The sequence below is a fragment of the Tyto alba genome, unplaced genomic scaffold (assembly GCF_018691265.1).
Source record: "Tyto alba isolate M040663 unplaced genomic scaffold, T.alba_DEE_v4.0 Super-Scaffold_26, whole genome shotgun sequence".
Lineage (NCBI taxonomy): Eukaryota > Metazoa > Chordata > Aves > Strigiformes > Tytonidae > Tyto > Tyto alba.
Window position 1 is genome coordinate 21,932,208 of NW_024881300.1, and position 18,223 is coordinate 21,950,430.

General features: G+C 43.8%; 2 protein-coding genes across 3 annotated transcripts in view; one reads left to right on the forward strand and one right to left on the reverse strand.

Annotated features, from left to right (window-relative positions):
• The window catches only part of GALNS (galactosamine (N-acetyl)-6-sulfatase), a 48,696-nt gene extending 35,504 nt beyond the window's left edge, over positions 1 to 13,192 (reverse strand). For both annotated transcript variants that reach the window (XR_006165740.1, XM_042797654.1), the window contains exons 1-8: positions 13,049 to 13,192; positions 9,383 to 9,506; positions 8,064 to 8,138; positions 6,900 to 7,002; positions 3,853 to 3,996; positions 1,864 to 1,930; positions 1,620 to 1,747; positions 681 to 820 (exon numbers count right to left, since the gene is read on the reverse strand). Coding sequence is in view for 1 of the 2 variants with exons in the window: in XM_042797654.1 (XP_042653588.1) it covers positions 681 to 820; positions 1,620 to 1,747; positions 1,864 to 1,930; positions 3,853 to 3,996; positions 6,900 to 7,002; positions 8,064 to 8,138; positions 9,383 to 9,506; positions 13,049 to 13,147 (880 nt within the window). In the remaining variant the exon portion in view is untranslated. The remainder of the gene's footprint in view (positions 1 to 680; positions 821 to 1,619; positions 1,748 to 1,863; positions 1,931 to 3,852; positions 3,997 to 6,899; positions 7,003 to 8,063; positions 8,139 to 9,382; positions 9,507 to 13,048) is intronic.
• On the forward strand, positions 13,174 to 16,506 carry TRAPPC2L (trafficking protein particle complex subunit 2L). Its single transcript, XM_032984803.2, has 5 exons — positions 13,174 to 13,251; positions 14,132 to 14,304; positions 15,298 to 15,385; positions 15,507 to 15,586; positions 16,324 to 16,506. The coding sequence occupies exons 1-5, from the start codon at positions 13,219 to 13,221 to the stop codon at positions 16,367 to 16,369; spliced, it is 420 nt and encodes a 139-aa protein (XP_032840694.1). The 5' UTR covers positions 13,174 to 13,218; the 3' UTR covers positions 16,370 to 16,506.
• Positions 16,507 to 18,223: the final 1,717 nt, after the last annotated feature.

The following is an 18,223-nucleotide window of genomic DNA, read 5'->3' on the forward strand; positions in this document are numbered from 1 at the left end:
CAGGAACGTTTGGGTTTCTAACCCAACCCTGAAGCTAAGCCTGCTGTGGAACAAACAAGGAGGTCTCACGACTGCTTCCAGGTCACCCAAGGTCAAACACAGTGGTTCAGATGAAATCAGAACTCAGGATACTCCCTGCTCTGTGGTCCAATAACCACGAGACAGCCTGCCTCCAAATACAAGAGAGTGGGTTATAAAAACAATCTGCAATGACTCTATTTGAGAGGAACAATCATTTAAACAAAAGAAAACTTGTGAAGTAACTAAAATACTTTTTCTTCTTGATATTTTTCATGAGAGGGAGGGACTCTTGAACTCTCCGTAATTACTCAGAAAGCCCAAATATGCATTTGGCAGATGGAGAGTAAACACCCTGCTAAGTTATTGTGCCTGGTCCTAAATAAATTAAAAAATATTCACCCTTAGCAGTGGAGCACGAAGTGAAAATGCACAGAGGTGAACAGCCACACTGCGTTAGGCCAGAAGTCCATTTAGCCGTGGCTACCTCCTCCAACATTGATCAGAAGTAATGAACATAACTCTAAACATAAACTAGATAGTGAGAATTCTCCTAACTGCATAAAAGAAGACCCCAGGCACAGGTCTCTTTCCCCACCAGCCGTAGAGATTTAAGCCTTGACTTCATAACCCCACCTCAGGTTTGTTCATCAGGGACTCACCTTGTTTAGGAGCTGAAATGAGAGCAGCCCCATTATCAGAGGTGAAAAACACAAAAGTGTTCTCACTGATACCCAGCTTCTGAAGATGTTTTAGGATTTTTCCAATGCTATCATCAATTTCTCGCACAGCATCCCCGTATCTGAAGCAAAAGTAGATGGAAACGTAAAGGCAGCAGAAGAGGAAAAGTGTCACCCAGCATAATGCGTTGCAATCAGCCACGATGCTTTTAGTGGATGTAATTTATACCTACGCTGCAGAAATACTTCTCTTATGCATCAGGTTAATGTAATAAAGTTTTCTACTGTCACTGCAAATACCTGGAGAGAGCAACCTCTCTTGGGTATTAAGAGCCAGAACTTGTTCAGATGTGAGCCACTCTTGGACAGAGACCAGCAATTGATATAAATTTAGCTATAAAGTTCTCAAATATAGGCAAAGCCACTTTGCCATAGACTTGCAGCTAATAACATAGTTTTGCTTATGGATGCTGGTTTGAAACTGCACTCTCAGAAGCAAGGCTCACAATATCTGCAGAGCTCTTTGCCTCCTGTAAATTGCGTTTTTCATGCATGCTTTTCTACTTGCTGCTCTGATTTATAGGCTCTTAAAACAGGCACTAATCATACAAAAGCCTTCCAAAAAATCATCTGTGCCACATACAGCACTTCATTACTCACACAACTGGCAAAGGAGCTTAGACTCCCCCTTCTCCCCCATTTTAGTCACATGATCTTCATTTCAGATTATAGCAAAATTATTAAGGAACAATCCAAGCAAAGTTCTCACTAACTAGTGTATTTCAGCACACACATATAATTTTGAGAAATGATCTATATACTTGTATCTAATAAACAGTGCTAAGGTTTTCTGTTTCTGCAGCATAAGGTGTTAATTAAAAACACCCCAACAAAACCAACACTCACAAAAACAAGACTTACAGTCCTCTCTGACTAGTGCCCAGGAACTGTTTGGAGGCATAAACAGGAGCGTGGGTAGCATCAATTGCCCAGTATAAAAAGAACGGCTGCTGGCTGGCCTGCTGGTTGCTAATAAAATCGAGAGCTTCCTGTAAACAACAATAAAACTTAATTTAACGGAATCATTCTCTGCCATCGAGATCTCTCCAAAAAAAGAAGCATAAAGTCACTGCGGCTTAGAAACTAGTATTAAAATAGACAGTACCTGCAGGTAGATTTGAGTCAAGTTGGCTTCACCAGTCTTCAGATCAATTTTGAAATCTTCGTAATACCTTAAGATAAAATGAATCGGAAAGAAAAAAAAAAAATTCAATTCTAAGGCATATACAACATAAAAAGGCTTTTTTCTCCCCCCTTTACTTGCTGTGTAAGTAGGTGACAAACAGGTCACAGATGCTACTCAGCAAACTCTCTTCAGACATTAAAAAGAACGTCAACATATTTTTTTCTTATGGGAGAAAGCAATGAAATAGCTAGATCCAAATTAATGACTACAAATTTTGGACAATCCTGAGCCACCAACCTTTCACTGTTAAGCTATTAGAATAGGGGTAGTATGCTTAAAGATCTCATGCTGTTACTCCTTCAAGAGAGAGCTGTTTGAAAGGCGAGTAAAATTTTCAGAAGTACACAACAAATTCCAGTGAGACAGAGCAATCCTGGAATCAGAACATGGGCTGCTTTGAAAACTTTATGTTAGAAGTATCTTTAATCACCAATTAAGCAAATAAGGGCAGGGGGCAGTCCTTGGGAGAATGACAGCAAGCGAAATAAGATGATACGAGACTCAAAAGTGAATGGACAAGAATGGCACAGACTGCAGACTTGGAGTACAGAATTGTGTTACACAAAGAGACAAAAGGTTATTACAAACAGGAAGAGAAGGAATAAAGAGGTCTTTCAGTACAGAATGGAACCAGCTTCCAAGAGTAGTGAAGTGAAATCATCACAGGAAGCCTTTAGGGCACAATGGGATAAGCAAACATCTCTGGGAGGGAGGCATCCTAGAGCAGTCACATCCCTAGATGGTCCACGTGCAACCTGCACGTTGGCCCTGGTACTCAGACCTTTGTTAATCCTCAGAATCAAATATCTAGCTTCACATTTAACGAGCTTCAACTTTAAATTTAGATGGTAAAGTAGAGATGAGGAAGACAGGATTCCTACAAAAAGTGGTTTAGGAGTTTAGAATAAAGTTTAGTAGTCAACTACCATGCCCAGTCTCCGAGGGGCATCAATACCATTGAAGTAGGTCTGTACTGTCTCAGCTTTAAGTGGAAAAGTCAGAGTGCTACAGTCACAACTGAGAAGCAACAGGCACTGCCCAGGCAACAGTGCTTGAGTTCCCTTTGCTGCCAGCAATGCCTTCAAATCCTCTTCTTCCCCCAGGAAGGACTAGCCTTGCTTCCTCTCCTACATGGGAAATTCACATACCTCTTGATGGTTAATCTATACTTTCCTGTTTCTGCCCATCTTGTGTGTTTTCCCAGAAGGCTTCCCCTTCAGTCTGCTTTAGCTCCAACAGAAACCACCACCCAGGCCTTGTAAGGCTGAATATTGGCTATCCCCAGACTAGAGATCAAGTCCTGTTCAAAAGTACGAGGTCAAAGCAAGAGATGAGATCCTGGCACAGGATGTTGTAGAGTCCAGAAATATGAATGGGTTTAGAAAAGAGACAAGATTGGTTCTCAGGAGTTAAGTCAGTGGCTATTAAAGATGTGGACACAACCTTCAGTTTAGGAAGGTGGACAAACATACAAGGGAAGGACCGTTCCACGTATCTGTTTTCTTATACCCTTTCCATATGCATTCACTACCGGTGGTCATCGCGGAGCGCAGTGCATTAAATGGGCCTCGGGCTTGACCCTGAAGGGCTGTTCACATGTTTCACAACCTTTTACAAGCATCTTTTCAGCACTGGCTTACTGCTGAATTGCAAGACATTCAGGGCACTCTGTAGTAACCGTCTCCGACCATATATGAGGCAGGATATTCCCAGTGCCTGACAGGGTGAGGCACCTGTAGATCGCTGCCCACCCAACCGAGTCTGTAACTCTGATCCTGAGGCAGCTGATGTTTTTACCAACTCCTTTTTACTGAAATGGGTTTGCTACGCTAGCACTTATCTTCCAGCACTGTAAAGTCAGCAGGAAAAGCAAAGAAAATAACATTACCAAGCAAGTAGCTGAATTACCTGCCAATCATTTCCCAGTCCCTATACACAGGAATATTGGGGAGCGCTCTGTTATCAAAAGGTCCAAAATGGCAGTTTGGGGATCCAAACCATTCATCAAACCCATGCTTCAGGGGGTGGAACTGGGGCCGGTGACCCAGATGCCTAGGAGGAAAAGAAACAGAGGAGTTAAAAGGCTGCTGCAAAGAAGCAAATCATAATCTCAGCAGAATGGCATGCAAGAAAACAATCTTTGCCTAAGAAGAAAAACTTCAAGCATTTTAATCAAATAAATGACTGCAGAGCATTGTTTTGATCTTTCTCATACTTGTTGCAAACGCATCCATGCAGATTCACTCCAGTGCTTACACAGATCCAGTTTTAGACTACTGCCCAATCTTTGTTTTCCAGTATTTCCTTCTACTGGTGTCTTCTCTCATGCTGTCTCGATGATCTGTAGTGACAGACTACACTGCCCAAAGCCATTGCAAAGACACACATAATGTTTTACTTAAGGATTCTGATCTATCACAAGTCACTTTTATACCACTAAGCTGTAAAAACACAAGGTAAAGCTCATGAAATGTATCGTTCTATCTGCATTCCCTTTATGGAATATTCATGCCTCCAAAATGTTACAGAGAGACCTGAATGTAAATGAGGATGAGTTCTTTATGTGCGCATGTGAACATAAAACACGTTTAGCTATTCCTGATGACAGCTCCACTCTACTATGCAGCTTGAAAATTCTCCATCCTTAACTTCAAGATGAAGCTCCTCTCTAATCTCCAACTTCTATACTGCAAATTCTACATTTTCTTCACGTACACTATCTTGAAGATACAGAATACCCATCCTCTCCCACTCTCTAAAGAAGATCTTTGTAGCTAAATATTTATTTAATCATTTCAGCTTCCACTCACAAGCCTGCATCGGCAACCTGTCTATTTTGTGCCATCACCTTCTGCATACTTTCTGAACATAAGGGGCATAAAATGCATTACCTGAAGTAAAATGATCCATGGTGTTATTCTGAGCTATTCCAAAATGTGTTATTACAGAAAATAATAATCATTCTAGCTATGATCATATCTCGGTGATGTAACTAAAACTGCTAGTCTGACCTGCAGGATTCTACCCTTTCCTCATTTATATACATGGTAATACAAAGCTATTGCCGGCTGCTTCTGCAACAGGGGACATGAAAAAATATTTTATTCTAAGAAAGTCTTAAGAGAATTTACAGAGGAAGAGCCTTGAAAAAGGTATCAAATAATTACTGAGATGCAGATTATTCTCTCCGTCTCACAACACAAAAATAGAGGTATTTAATGAAATGCAAGAAATTCTAAAATGGTCATACAAAATACTTGACTTGCAAACATATAATTGAACTGTGGAACTTACTGTAACAGGACACCCTGAAAAGTTTTTAGAAGGGATGCTGAAAGGATGTAAAAATCTTCTGCTGGAAAACTTAAAAATCTTTCAAAGCCCTAAAATTCTACACATGGCTAGGATGAGAATCCAATTTAACCACCGTACTTTGCATTTCTTTACATCTCTTTAGGAAGCAGGTGGTGAACACAAATGATAGAGACTGCTGCTCTACAGTATCGCTCCCTAGTCCTGTCTGGGATAACGGTTCTTGGGTGCACGACGACAGCGCGCTGCACATTCAGATTTAGTCTGCTTCTTGCTAACAGCTGCAGGTCCTTCCAGATTTGCTGTTTTCCAAATAACTGCCTGGAACCAATCTGTATTTGCGTTGTTTATTTCTTTTCCCTGGGTGTATGAATTTACATTTATTAGCACTGAACTGCATCTTATTGCATTCAGCCCACTGATCCGATTCTTCATGGCCACTCTGCTGTTTGGATTTGTGGTAATAAATTATTCACTGTCTTAGGTTAGTTTGCTTTTCTCTCCAGTTTCAGCAGCAGCAGTGAATCCAACCACAATTCAAACTCACTCTTCTCTAACCTGTTAATGAAACTGTTAAATAAATTGTATCCCATTATTTTCCTAAACAGTATCTCCCCAATACTACTCCTGTCCGAAGTCTCTTCATTAACAATGACACTTTTAACCAAGCACTGCTCCTCTGGTGTCTATATAGTTCTGAAGTTGCTATTTATGCATTTATTTATTACAGCGCTGTTACAAACCGTGAATCGACTGTTCAGAGATCCCCAGGCCCCATGGGATTCCATTAGAGCCCACAAGAGCATTTGAAATTCAAATGTTACAAGCACACCGGTTTCAAATATTACACTGGTAATTCCACCATGCTTTTTTTGATCTGAATATCTTTCAGGCTTTTCCCCTCCAATTCTTCGCAGATATCACAAATCACTGGTTTTTAGAAGTTTTTCTGTATCCTCTATAAAGACTATACTGTATTTCCATGAAAGTCCATAAACTTAAAGGACAATATTCACAGAGTATTGGATCAGCCCTCTTGGTCTTTTAAAACACCTGGTATCACCTACCCTGACCAAGGCTATCCTTACCTACCCTGACCTTCTGCACTTGATGAACAATCTTCAATGTAGCCCTGGAGACACCTGCATCTCTATTTCTATACCACACGCTTCTTCCTCCCCAAAAAGAACCTTTCACAATTTAGTCTACTCTGTTAACAAAAAACCCCAACATATAGACCAGGGCCAAAGACAAAAAGCACACAGGTGCTCAGGGCAAGTTCCAACTTGGAGGTTTTTGATTAAACTAAGTAGTGTGATACATGGATGAAAGCACAAAGAGTTGAAGGGTTTATAAATATATATATATAAGTGTATATATACATATATACACACACACACACACACAAAAAAAAAAAGCCCTTTAACTCTTTGTATGAAGATATATGTATGTACTTGTATCAGTAACACTCAATTCAGAAATTGATCACAGCTGGGGGGGAAGATCCACCACAGATTTCAGAAGTTAGACATCTGAGCTTCAAGCAGGTTTCTTTCTGCAGTTCTGGTAGCTCTGCTGCTCCTTCACAAAATGTACACATGTATGCTGAAATCTCAAAGCAAGAGATCTTAAAATAAGTTTACCATTTGCCAATGATCTTATTGATGTAGCCAGCTTTCTTCAGCAACTCTGGAAGCAGTAATTCAGAATCTGGGATTCCTCCTACTATATCCTGTGGCGTGTATGCTGCATAAAATAAATAAAAAAATCTTTCCAACTCTTACAAATATTAGAGCAAACAGCTCATGGCTACTCATCATTAGAAGCAATGTTACAGGATCAGAAATAGCAGTTAGTTTGAAGTCCCAGCAATATCACTCCTTGGAAGTCCTCCCAGGCCACAAGACGAAGAGAACAAATTGATTCAGAGAGATCAAAGGGAGATCTCCACTCACTTGCGCACCATGGCCAGTAATAAAGGGGGCTGCCATCACAGAATGAAGGCGAGACCCTTGAGAGGGTGGGTCAGAAAGAAAGCAAGTGCTTTAGGTATGCATTGGAGTTGCCTTTACTCTTGCAAATTTGCTTGATATTTTCTGAAATGAAGGCTTTATTTTTTTTTTTTTGATAAACTAGCACAGACTGCAAGAGCTGAAAGAAACTGTATGTCTCTCACAGGCCACGGCTCTCTGGCCCTTGAGAACCTAAGGTGTGACTTTGCTTAGGATGGAGATAGCCAAGCATGCTGGCTGACACAGAGTGTGAATCAGGATGTAGCTGCTGATTCTTGCCCAAGCATGCCCTGCCACGTGGCAACTGTCATGCTGGAAACAATGACAGGAACCAAAATCAACCCGCGGACGTTATGAACTGGTAATCTTCCCTGGAAGCACCACAGGCACAACGGTGCTATAAAACTGCCAGGGCTGAAATGATTAGAAAACTGGCTGCTGAATAAAACTGTAAGCAGCTTGCTCTTTCCTCTGGGTGCTAACATACACCCCACGTGATTTTCTTTCACCAGACACCAATCAGACCGCCCAGAGGAAACATTTCTCAGCCAGCAGAAGCAAATGGATCAACCAGCCTTGTCTATGTCTCTTAATTTGAGGAGGTTTTCTGCTTGATGAGGAGGAAGCAATAAATTTCATGCTTATTACCAGCAGTTAACATGGTAATCTTCCTGTGCCACTCTGGAAGATCCATAGGGGAAGATCAGCAAGCCAGGCCTTTGTTCAAAGCAAAACTTCCTTCAAAGCACAGAGGGAAGTCAAGAGAGGAAGACAAATCAGGAATGAAGCCCATACCATTTCTGGCACGTGCGTTCGTGGTGTAAAAACCATTCCTGACTGGGAGACGGCCTGTCAACAATGCTGCCCTTGCTGCAAATAACAAAAAACATTTTATTTTACATGTGTTCTCTGCTTAATATTAATATTATTATCTTAAGGCTAAGGACAGTGCACTGACTGAAGGGTACCAGTGTCCTTTTGCCACAGTCAGCTACTAAGATCATGCACATTAGAACAGGCAGCAACTCCCCTCTCCAGTGAGGCACGGAGACAGCCAGGTTCTGATACAACACCATTTGAGTTATTCCACAAGAAACCCAGCTGAAATTTGGCCCCTCTATTAAATTACTCACTGGTGAAGAGTAATTTCAATAGTCAGTGTAGCAGCCCCCCTCTCTCGGTGATTCTAAAAGGAATACCTGACACATATATGTAAGATGAAATCATAACACAAACTGATTGCATGCCTAAAGCTAAGTTTTCAAGCTTGCCTGAACAAAAGTCGTGTAATAGTGAAGAAAGAGCTGTCCAGCTTTGACAATAAAAGTCAGGTCCCGACTGCAGGAAACATTTAAACAGATGTTTAACTTTAAGTGTATGCAGTACCACCACTGGACTTAGCAGGACTTCAGCATATTTTTAATGTGTTTTCTGAGCAAAAACGTCACGAGCATCCTGACAAATGATATCCTAAATGAAAGTCCACCTAGAAAGCCCCTGTTCCTCATTTTTGTTTCAGTTCTTGGCTGCCAATCAGGTTTGAGAAAAAAAACAAAGGAAAAAAAAACCCAACCCACCCCACAGAAAAAACGATAAGGATAAAAAATATCTGCGTCTCCCAGATCCAAACGTTTCTTTTATCTCTTGTCCTTTCCCCAAGAATCTTGCAAGCCAGCCGGGTCAAAACCAGGACACAACCTGCTGCCATTCCTTACGTGAAAGACTCACCAAAGCAAATGGAATCAGACAAACTGCCTACAAACTGTGCTCAGCAACAATTTAGATACTGCTTTGTCTGTTTATCCCAAAATAAGAAAGCTGAAAAAATGCAATGACTGAGGCTAGAATACTAAACTGTAATGTCGTAGAAAGTCCTTTAGCTAGACTGATTTGATCACTAAAACAGTGCTTTGTATAAACTGAAGATTGTAGGGTTTCCAATCAAAACATAAATAAAAAGGGAGCAAAAAGCAAGATCAAAGCACCAAATCCAAACTCTGCCCTGAGGGTAATCACTGGTTTGGTTGCTAGTTCATGTCAGATGCTGGCAAATGTCCCAATCTTCTCAGAAGGTGGCATGCTTATATGCTAGTTTAAAACTCAAGTTTACTTACACGGAGAACAGAGGGGGTTGGCAGTATAAAAATCCAGGAAAAGCATCCCTTCTGAAGCCATCTGGTCTAAGTTAGGAGTTTCCTTAGAAGGTTCTCCGAAAGCTCCCAAATCACCCCAACCCATCTGTAAAAAGAACACACCAAAAGATGTAAAAGTACTTTTACTCTTCCACAATGACAATGCTTCTGGGCCCACATAACACTTTTATTGTATCCCTGCATTCCTAAATCTTTATAGTGCTCATCTTTCTACTCAGGGTGTACTTCACAAACATGATAAAAATGATCTTCCCCAACCCTGGGAAGCAGGGAACTATTTTCAGTTTTTGTTGGCAAATGGGAAACTGAGGCACACAGGAGATTACATGACTTGCTAACAGGCATTAAAACACTCGTAGCAGAACTGGGTAAGAACCCTAACGCCTTCATTCTTACCCCAGTGCCTGAAGACTGGCAAGCACACACATACCAGGGAGGAAAAGGAAGTTACACATGATATGCTCAGCATTGTACAGATGCAAAGTCTGATCCTTCAGGCCCTGGCTACGTGTCTTTGTGTTGGACCATTGACCCCAAGACTCCATCTCAGCCTGCTGCATCCATCCATCCACCCATCCCTCTATCTCTCCATCCATCCATCCATGTATACGTAACTAGAAATGCAAGAAAAAGGTCTGAACTAAAAACAGTGCTGCAGGAAAAGAGAGAAAGTGTTTAAAGGCAAGCTCTGGAGAGGAAACCTGCCAGAGGTGTCATACGTCACTCTGCTTATCTGCAAGACAGTGGTTTCACCCTGCATCTTCTTCCTAATTCAGAGCGGTCACAGAGCTAGGAGAACCATAAAATTACCATCACGTCGTCTACGTTCATTGCTGAAAACTATTACTGGTAATAATACAAATAAAAGTAAGTGACTTAAAACAGAAGGTTCTAGAAGGGAACAACTTAATGAGCAATTAGGCACCATGGTTGCTAGAGATTATATTATGCTTTAAAAAAGGCAATAGCTTTCTTTAATACAGATGCATATCAGGTGAGCAACTGATAACGGCAGGCATAATGTATCAAGATCTTTAGAAAACCATCTGTTTGGTCCCATTTGAGAGTCTAACATTTACACTGCAGTGGTGCAGTTTGGAAAAGAAAATTGTTGGAGAGCTGCAGAGCCGGCTGCTGAGGTTTGAGCAAGGAACAATTAAATGGTATCACCTAACACTATGATGGGGAATTAAAATGGATTAAACAGGATCACCCCAGAGTTCTTGATTCTTCGGTATCTTTATCATTAAGGAAGAAAGAAAAAAAAGAGTATCATGATGCTCTAATTCACACACAGTGAAAGAGTCATAGCAGTTACTGAAGGACCAAAGGAAAAAGACCATAGAGATGTATTTTTAACAAACAGCGTATTAAATAAATGAATAGTTCACAGAAGCTCCAGTCAGGATCTGTGCCTCATCATGTCTCATGCCGTACCAACACTTCTAGAGTGGGATAATCATTGTCCCGAAGAGCTTTCATCTTGAAAATTACAAATGCCAGCTTGGGGGGGAAATATTCCTGAATGGGAAATTGAGATGGACTGCCAGAGGCTCAACTGGCCAGAAGAACTAGGCTTACAAGTAATTATCTTGTACAAGAGTGTAGAAACACTATGAAAACAAGAGTCATGTTGAATTGGCAGACCGGAGCCAAACAGGAGATAAGAGCTTGCCCACCCTTGGAGTCACATACCCATCCTTATTAGATTTTCAAGTAGTTTAAAATAGCACATGATCTATTTCTACTACAAACACACCTGAAAGATGACATGAAAATATTAGAAGAGAAGCAAAACAGGAAAATGGCAGCAAATTGAATGTGTTGGAAATTAATACATTTTCCTACCCATGTGGCTAACACCACTACAGGGTGCAAAAGTGTACAGAAACAAATGTAGTTGGAAACAAATCTGTGATTATTTCCGCTCTGTAATGATTTATTGCTACTTTTTTGCCCTTTTTTTTTTTTTTCCCCAACCCAGTTCAGAGAGCAAAAATCAGTGGAATTAGTTTTCTTCTTGTTTAGTTTTTTTGGGAGGCAAGTTTAGGTTTCTGAAACATTTCTTGAAAGGTATTCAAGTTTCCTTATCTACCACCTGTAAATGCACATTATTCAGTGCTACTACAACCATATCCATTGCCGGTATTAGAAGATATTGCCACAATTATTTTTGGAAGCTACAAAACCAAGCCTTAACTTCAGAATAATTCTATCAGGGTTTGAAAAACACCAAGACACCTTGTTTTTCATCATTTACCAGCCAGTGGAATCCTTTGCTTAGTCATTCTGAATGGACTGATAGCTAAGATGATTACACTTCTGGATAAGGTATGTAGGTGTGTAAACATCAGTTCCAAAAGGCTTGCATATGGGCTTGACTTTATAATCTGAGAAGTCTCCTTTGTTTTCAGCAGGACATCCACACAGGAGGAATAAGGAGAGGTCTGTATGCGGTGCTGAGCACAGGTCACCTAGGGCAGCTCTGCCCTGAAGCAGGGGCAGGGCAGGGATATGCTGGGCCTGGGCCTTCCTTTCAATTCCTCACTTTTTACACACAATCTGGAAAGGACTCAAGGGAAAAAGCAACTGAGCAGGACAGCTTTCAGAGTAAAGCACTTAAAAACATATTAAAATATTCCTGCTTCTTTCAAACTTTCCCAGATCATCACATCAACGCGTGAGCTGCGCCTGGATCACTGTGCTGAAAACCTCTGACCATGAATCACAGCACAGACCCCGTTCACGTGCTACGACAAGGGGAAGAAATGTAGCACACGGCTGAACGTGGAGGCCACGCCACCTGCAAGGGATGGTGTGTGAACCTGGATCCGCAGCCTAGGGGGGAATCGTCTGCTGCAGGGAGATCTCGAGTCAGCGGGACAGAGCTCTATGGAGCACAAAGAAGCAAATAAATGCTCAAGACACGCTCTCAAAACACAAGTCTTGCCAGGCCCAGAAATGACCCTTGACGTGCGCTGAGGGAGACACCCAGAAAAAGAGGAATGGGGAGGATAAGGCTCATGGGGAGCCAACTTGATGAAACCTCTGTTTAAAAGCCTCTGCCTCGGCACCAGCACAGCTCTCACCTCAGCCCACGAGCTCGGGGACCCCCACCCCAGCACCTCTGACGTGCCACGAACAAATCTCCCAGGCACCAGCCGAACGTTTTTGACAGCAGCCCTGCCTGCATGGTGCTGGCACTCAAACCACACCCTGCTGAGCACCCATGGCCAGGGCCTGGGTGAGGCTGGGCCACCACAGGAGCCCTGCGACTTCACCATAGTCCACTCCACGCCCCCCCCCCCCAAAAAAAAACCAAAAAAACAAAACAGCCCACCCTCTGTCACAACCACCCCACGGAGCCAAAACCCCAATTTCCCTCAGTCACAGCAATCCCTGCCCGTGCATCCAAGCCGTCCATGTGGGACTCTCTACCCAGCGCCCTTCTTGGTCACAAAGAGACCCCCCCTCGGTGGCCAGCATCCCCTCCCTCCACCCTAACCCTCAGTGTGACACCTCCCCCCCCCCCCCAAAGTGACTTCTTCCCAGTGACACGGGTCCCTGTCGCCCAGTTACAAGTTCCGCCCCCCCCCCGCGACTCCCCCCCCCCCCGACCCCACTCACGTCGTCCATGAGGAGGAGGAGGAGGTTGGGGGGTGCGGAGGCCGCGGCGGGGCCCAGGGCCCAGCACAGGCAGAGAGACCCCAGCACCGCCCTCGCCATGGCAACCGCCGCCGCGCGTCACGTGAGCGCCGGCCGCCCTCGCCTCACGTGACGCGCGGGCGCAGGGCAAGATGGCGGTGTGCATCGCCGTGATCGCCAAGGAGGTGGGGCCGGGGCCGGGCCTCGGGTTTGGGGGTTACGAGTGGGGGGTTGTAGGGCCTGGGCGGGGGTTTGGGGAGCGGGGCCGGGCCTCAGGCTGTGGGGCCTGAGGGAGGGCAGCGGGGCTAAGTGGGGTTATGGGGCGTGGGGCCTGGGGCTGGGTGAGGTTGTGGAGTAGAGGTGAGGGGAGCAGGGCAGTGGGGCCAGGTGAGGTTGTGGGGCCTGAGGAGGGGAATAGGACTGGGATTATGGGGCCAGGTGAAGTTGTGGGATAGGGGTGAGTGGGCTGGGGCAGGGTTTCAGGTTGTGGGGCATGAGGAGGGGAGTAGGACTGGGATTCTGGAGCATGTGGAGGGGTGTAGGAGTGGGATTGTGGGGCCAGATGAACTTCTGGCGCGGGAGTAAGTGGGCTGGGGCAGGGTTTCAGGTTGTAGGGCCTGAAAGGGGGTGAGAGGAGCAGGGCAGAGCCTGGAGGTTGAAGTGGACTGATCAGGAACAGGCTGGGACCAGGGCAGGGGGAGCGCAGGGACAGTGTGAGGGTGTCCTGCTGACCTGCTGCCAGGAGGGGAGAGGGGTGTCCCCAGAAAGTGCTGGGGACAGGCTCTGCTGGGTCAGGGGGGGCAGGTCAGGCAGTGGAGAGACCTGAGCCTTTGTGCAGTGCAAATGATTCTCCAGCCACTAGTGTATAGAGACAGATCTGCTCCACAGGTGCTGCAAGGTGTAAAGGGGGGGCATTTACACCTTGCTGTGACACCTGTGAATGTAAAAATTGTTAAAATGGCTTGCTTCTGATAGCAGCAGTTCTTTGGGTGGAAGCACTGCTGTGGCATCAGCTGTCGCACAACGGAGTGGCCAGTCCTAGTTAGTGTAATTTGTTCTCCTCAGAACTATCCCCTCTATATCCGGAGCGTTCCAACTGAAAATGAGCTGAAGTTCCACTACACCGTGCACACTTCCCTCGATGTCGTGGATGAAAAAATCTCTGCGATGGGCAAGGCCCTTGTAGATCAGAGGGAACTGTACCTAGGGCTCCTCTACCCCACTGAAGACTACAAGGTGTATCTTTCTAATGCCTTTTGCCATGCTGTTATTTATTTACAGGCTCTTTCTTGCGAGGTACTCTGTGGGAAACTTCTTGTCCTACTCGGTGCCATATTAAAGACATCAGCAGAAAATACACAGACTCATTCACTGACCAGTTTGTCCCATAGAGGTTTAGATTTGGTGCCTTGGGGAGTTCAGCAGCTGCTTCGTTGCCCAACCAGGTGGTTGAAAAATCTTTAGCCTACATGAGGAAGAGTAACTTGCAGAATGGCTTGTGCAGCTAGACTTCACCTTTCATAAACTGGGTGCTTTATTCCCCGCTTAGCTAAAACAGTTGGCTGTGACTAGAACAAAGCATAGACTTCTTAATAATGCCAGTGAAAGTAGTGGGAGTACAAAGGTGTCTCTGGTCAAGTACCTAAATGCCAGATGTACGGCCTGATTTCTCTAGAATCTGTACTTCACAGCTACAGTTTCCGCATTGTTTTTAAGTCACAGAATTGATCTTTTGAACTTTCTTTGGCTTTTTTTTTCTGAATCCCACAGATGGAAGTTATCAGCAGACCTGATTTCTGGGTTCTCATAAACTGGTTGTTAAGCTTTGGAGTCTCAGGTCAGCCACACTGGCTGATACCAGAAGATCTCCAGGTGTCTGATCGTGGGCACCCAAACAAGAATAAATAAGGTGGCTGTGTCATTAAAATGGCTCTTAAGAAGGGAGAAACCCTCACCAAAATAGCTCATGGGAGGCTGCTTCTGAAATTGCAAGGCACGCCTTACTGGCCAGCGTAGGAGTGAGCTTGACCTAGAGTTATCAAAGATAGCAGAAATCATGTAGAAAGGGGATACAGTTCCTGCAATCGAGTCTCCTGCTTACCTTGTCTAGTCCTAGTTATGTGCTGGGTGCAGCAAGAGCATCATGTTTCCTCTCAGCTTGTTTCTCTGAGTGTATTCCAGCCTTGTTTTAGTTTGGTGTGTCAGAAGCACATGCCTTAACGGCTCCACAGATATGGCTACGTGACAAATTCGAAGGTGAAGTTTGTTATGGTGGTGGATTCTTCAAACACAGCACTTCGGGACAATGAGATCCGCAGTGTAAGTGCAGGAAATCAGAGCACAACTTGCCACATCAGTGTTTTTGCTACTTCCGCTTATTCATAAATTGCTGAGAAGCAAAAAAAAAAAAAAAAAAATTTAAATTACAATCCCTTTTCAGATGTTCCGAAAGCTGCATAATTCATATACGGACATAATGTGTAACCCTTTTTATAACCCTGGGGACCGTATCCATTCCAGGTAGGTGGGTTGATCATACTGATCTTTCTGATCTTTGTCATCTTTCGGGAACTCGCAGTGTACCTATGATGTCATAGGACCAAGAGCATAACCCCTGTGGTTGACCAGTTCAGATGTGCATGCTCTAACTGCCAAAATGAAGAACAGCTGTGTTGGTTTTGAGCCATTACTAAATAACAGAAAAGTGATAGTCTCATGAGAAGTTACAGTGAACTCTCACTCCCACCTCTGAACGGGTGTTAGAAACATTGACTCAAGAAAATTAATGTCTTGGGGAGAAAAAAATGCCTGCTTTCATAAGTAAATATGAAAATAAACATAGGTAAGTAGAGCAGGTTAAAGAGTGAACAACTGCACTTGTCCAGGGCTTATCCTTGGGTAAGGACAGATGGGCATTCATATGTGAGGGCCACTGGCCCCCATTTCTCATCTCTAATCTCACAGGGAATTTTAATAATGTTGGGAGTTTCCATTGCCTAGGCAAGAACAACTTTTTACACTTTGCTGAGGCAGGTCTACAGCTAGGATAACACCTGTCCTTACTTCAGCTTAATTAAAAGCCATTAACTATAGCATGCTCCATTGAGTAAATAAAGAGTGAAGCCCTGTATTCAGCTTAGGGAAAGCCAGCTTGGTAACCAGTAAGAGGCAGCATTAGCCATTGGTTTTGTTATAAGAGATTTGCTGTGCAGAACTAGCTGCTTCCTTTAACATTCTGTGTTCATTTCCTTCTCTAGGGCTTTTGATAATATGGTAAACTCCATGATGATGCAGGTGTGCTAGAGCTCTGCCCCTTCTCATCTGAGTGTTGAGAACATTCCCCCTGTACAGGATTGTGCCTGCAAAGTGATGTATATATTGTTTTCATTCTGTGTAATATTTTAAATTTATTCTGTGTAAAATAAACTTGACACCTGCAAGGTTTGTGTGCATTTCTACTCCAGCGAACTTGACTATAGCACAGAAGTTGCTGTTCAGCTTTATGCCTTCAGGTAACATGTGAGAGCCAGCTCTTCCTTCAGGAAGGTCAGCTGTGTCAGATAGAAGGTTTGTTCCCTACAGAAATGTGTGCAGCTGTGCCTTTGTGCAACTCAGATGTTTCTGCAGAAATTGGGCCTTGTGTAAAAACAGCAGTTCCTGCTGTGCTTGTGATTAGAGCAAGCACAGCTGCACAAGACAGCTAAGAGATTATGATTAGGGTCAACCTAGATTTGAGTCAGCTGAGATGCACAGAGAGTGACACTGCTCCTCAGAAGTACTGGTGCTTCAGAGCAGTTCCTCTGAAGCAGGAACAGCACATCAGCAACAGCAGTCCTCTTGCTCCTTGCCAGCCCACTTTGCTGCAGCTCAGGACTGTTCATTCTGACAATCACAAGCAGTGCTTAATTCTAACAGACTCAGACTCCTTGTCCTGTTTTTCCTTTGCTGGGAGCACCCAGAGCCATGTACTTACTCCTTTAGTTCTTAGAAGGAGAAAACTCTGCCCATCAGCCAAAGGCTCTGGGTTTCTCTACGCCCCCAGCCACTATTTATGTACTTGAGAAAGCTCTGGCAGCCAAACAGCTGGTCTCAGAGCAGCACCTTGAACCTGATCAAGCCCTACACTGATCTTGCCTTCTTGGGCAAGATCTCTGGGTGACTGCCATGTGACAGGACTTGCTGGTATCACTTTGCACCTCGTTCAGACAGGTTGGGCATGCTTAACAGTTGTTTCTAGCCCAGGTAGTGCAGCTGGGCTAAACCCACACCAAGAGATTAAGACGTGAGGATTGCACAGCTGCCTGGCTCATCCCAAACTAATCTCTATTAGCATCTCTTCCTGCAGCTCCCTGCTGTTCTAATTAAAAGACTACCCAAAAAAATCAATAGCAGGTATTTATATAGAAAAAAATACCAACCTAGACTAGAAGAGCAGCCCAGCTTCTTAATCACTTGTGCAATATACTCACACTACCCCAGGTTGTGGAGCTACAGCAAGTCCAGAGATAACGCAGGCAGGTGTAGGCACTGAGCAGCTACTCGGTGCTTTTCACACACCTCTACTCCAAGCCTTTCCCGCCTGTGCTTCAAGCACATAATCAGTTAAAAATACATAAAGCATAGCCAAAAATTAAAAAGAAAAATAGCTGCACAGCTCCAAAGGATACAAGAAGCCTGGAGAAAGCCAGGTCAGCGCTGAGTGTCAGCTCACAGCCAGCACGGTCTCACTGCAGATGAATTTCACACAGCAGGATCATTTATTTTAAAAATAAGTGACATTTACAATACCTTCACGAACAGAGCTTAAATACATTTTAATCAACAACCACCTGTCAAATATTGGGAGATGAAAGTATTCAAGCCTCTCCCACCATCTAAACAAGGCACAGCTATTCCAAAACATTTTCACATTAAAATCTTTACTCTTTTCACTCACAGAGATAGGAGCTCAGCATTCCTTCTTCCCCAAGAAAGTTCAAACACCCCAAGCAGTTTTTGTTAAAAATTAAGTCTCAATAATTTACAAAGCGACTAAACGGCAAGTTTAAAGCCCTAGAAAAAGCCAGTTTTATAGTCTAAGCCTAAGGGTAGCTCGGATCAAGGCCAGTCTCAGCGGCACAGTCCACACCGGGCAAAGTGCAAAATCAATACAACATG

What these genes read in the sequence shown, in the direction of transcription:
- TRAPPC2L (XM_032984803.2), top strand. Translation starts at nt 13,219, where the DNA reads ATGGCGGTGTGCATCGCCGTGATCGCCAAGGAG. An exon ending in GGGACAATGAGATCCGCAGT is followed by an intron (nt 15,386 to 15,506) that starts GTAAGTGCAGGA and finishes ATCCCTTTTCAG; the next exon opens with ATGTTCCGAAAGCTGCATAA. An exon ending in GGGGACCGTATCCATTCCAG is followed by an intron (nt 15,587 to 16,323) that starts GTAGGTGGGTTG and finishes TTCCTTCTCTAG; the next exon opens with GGCTTTTGATAATATGGTAA.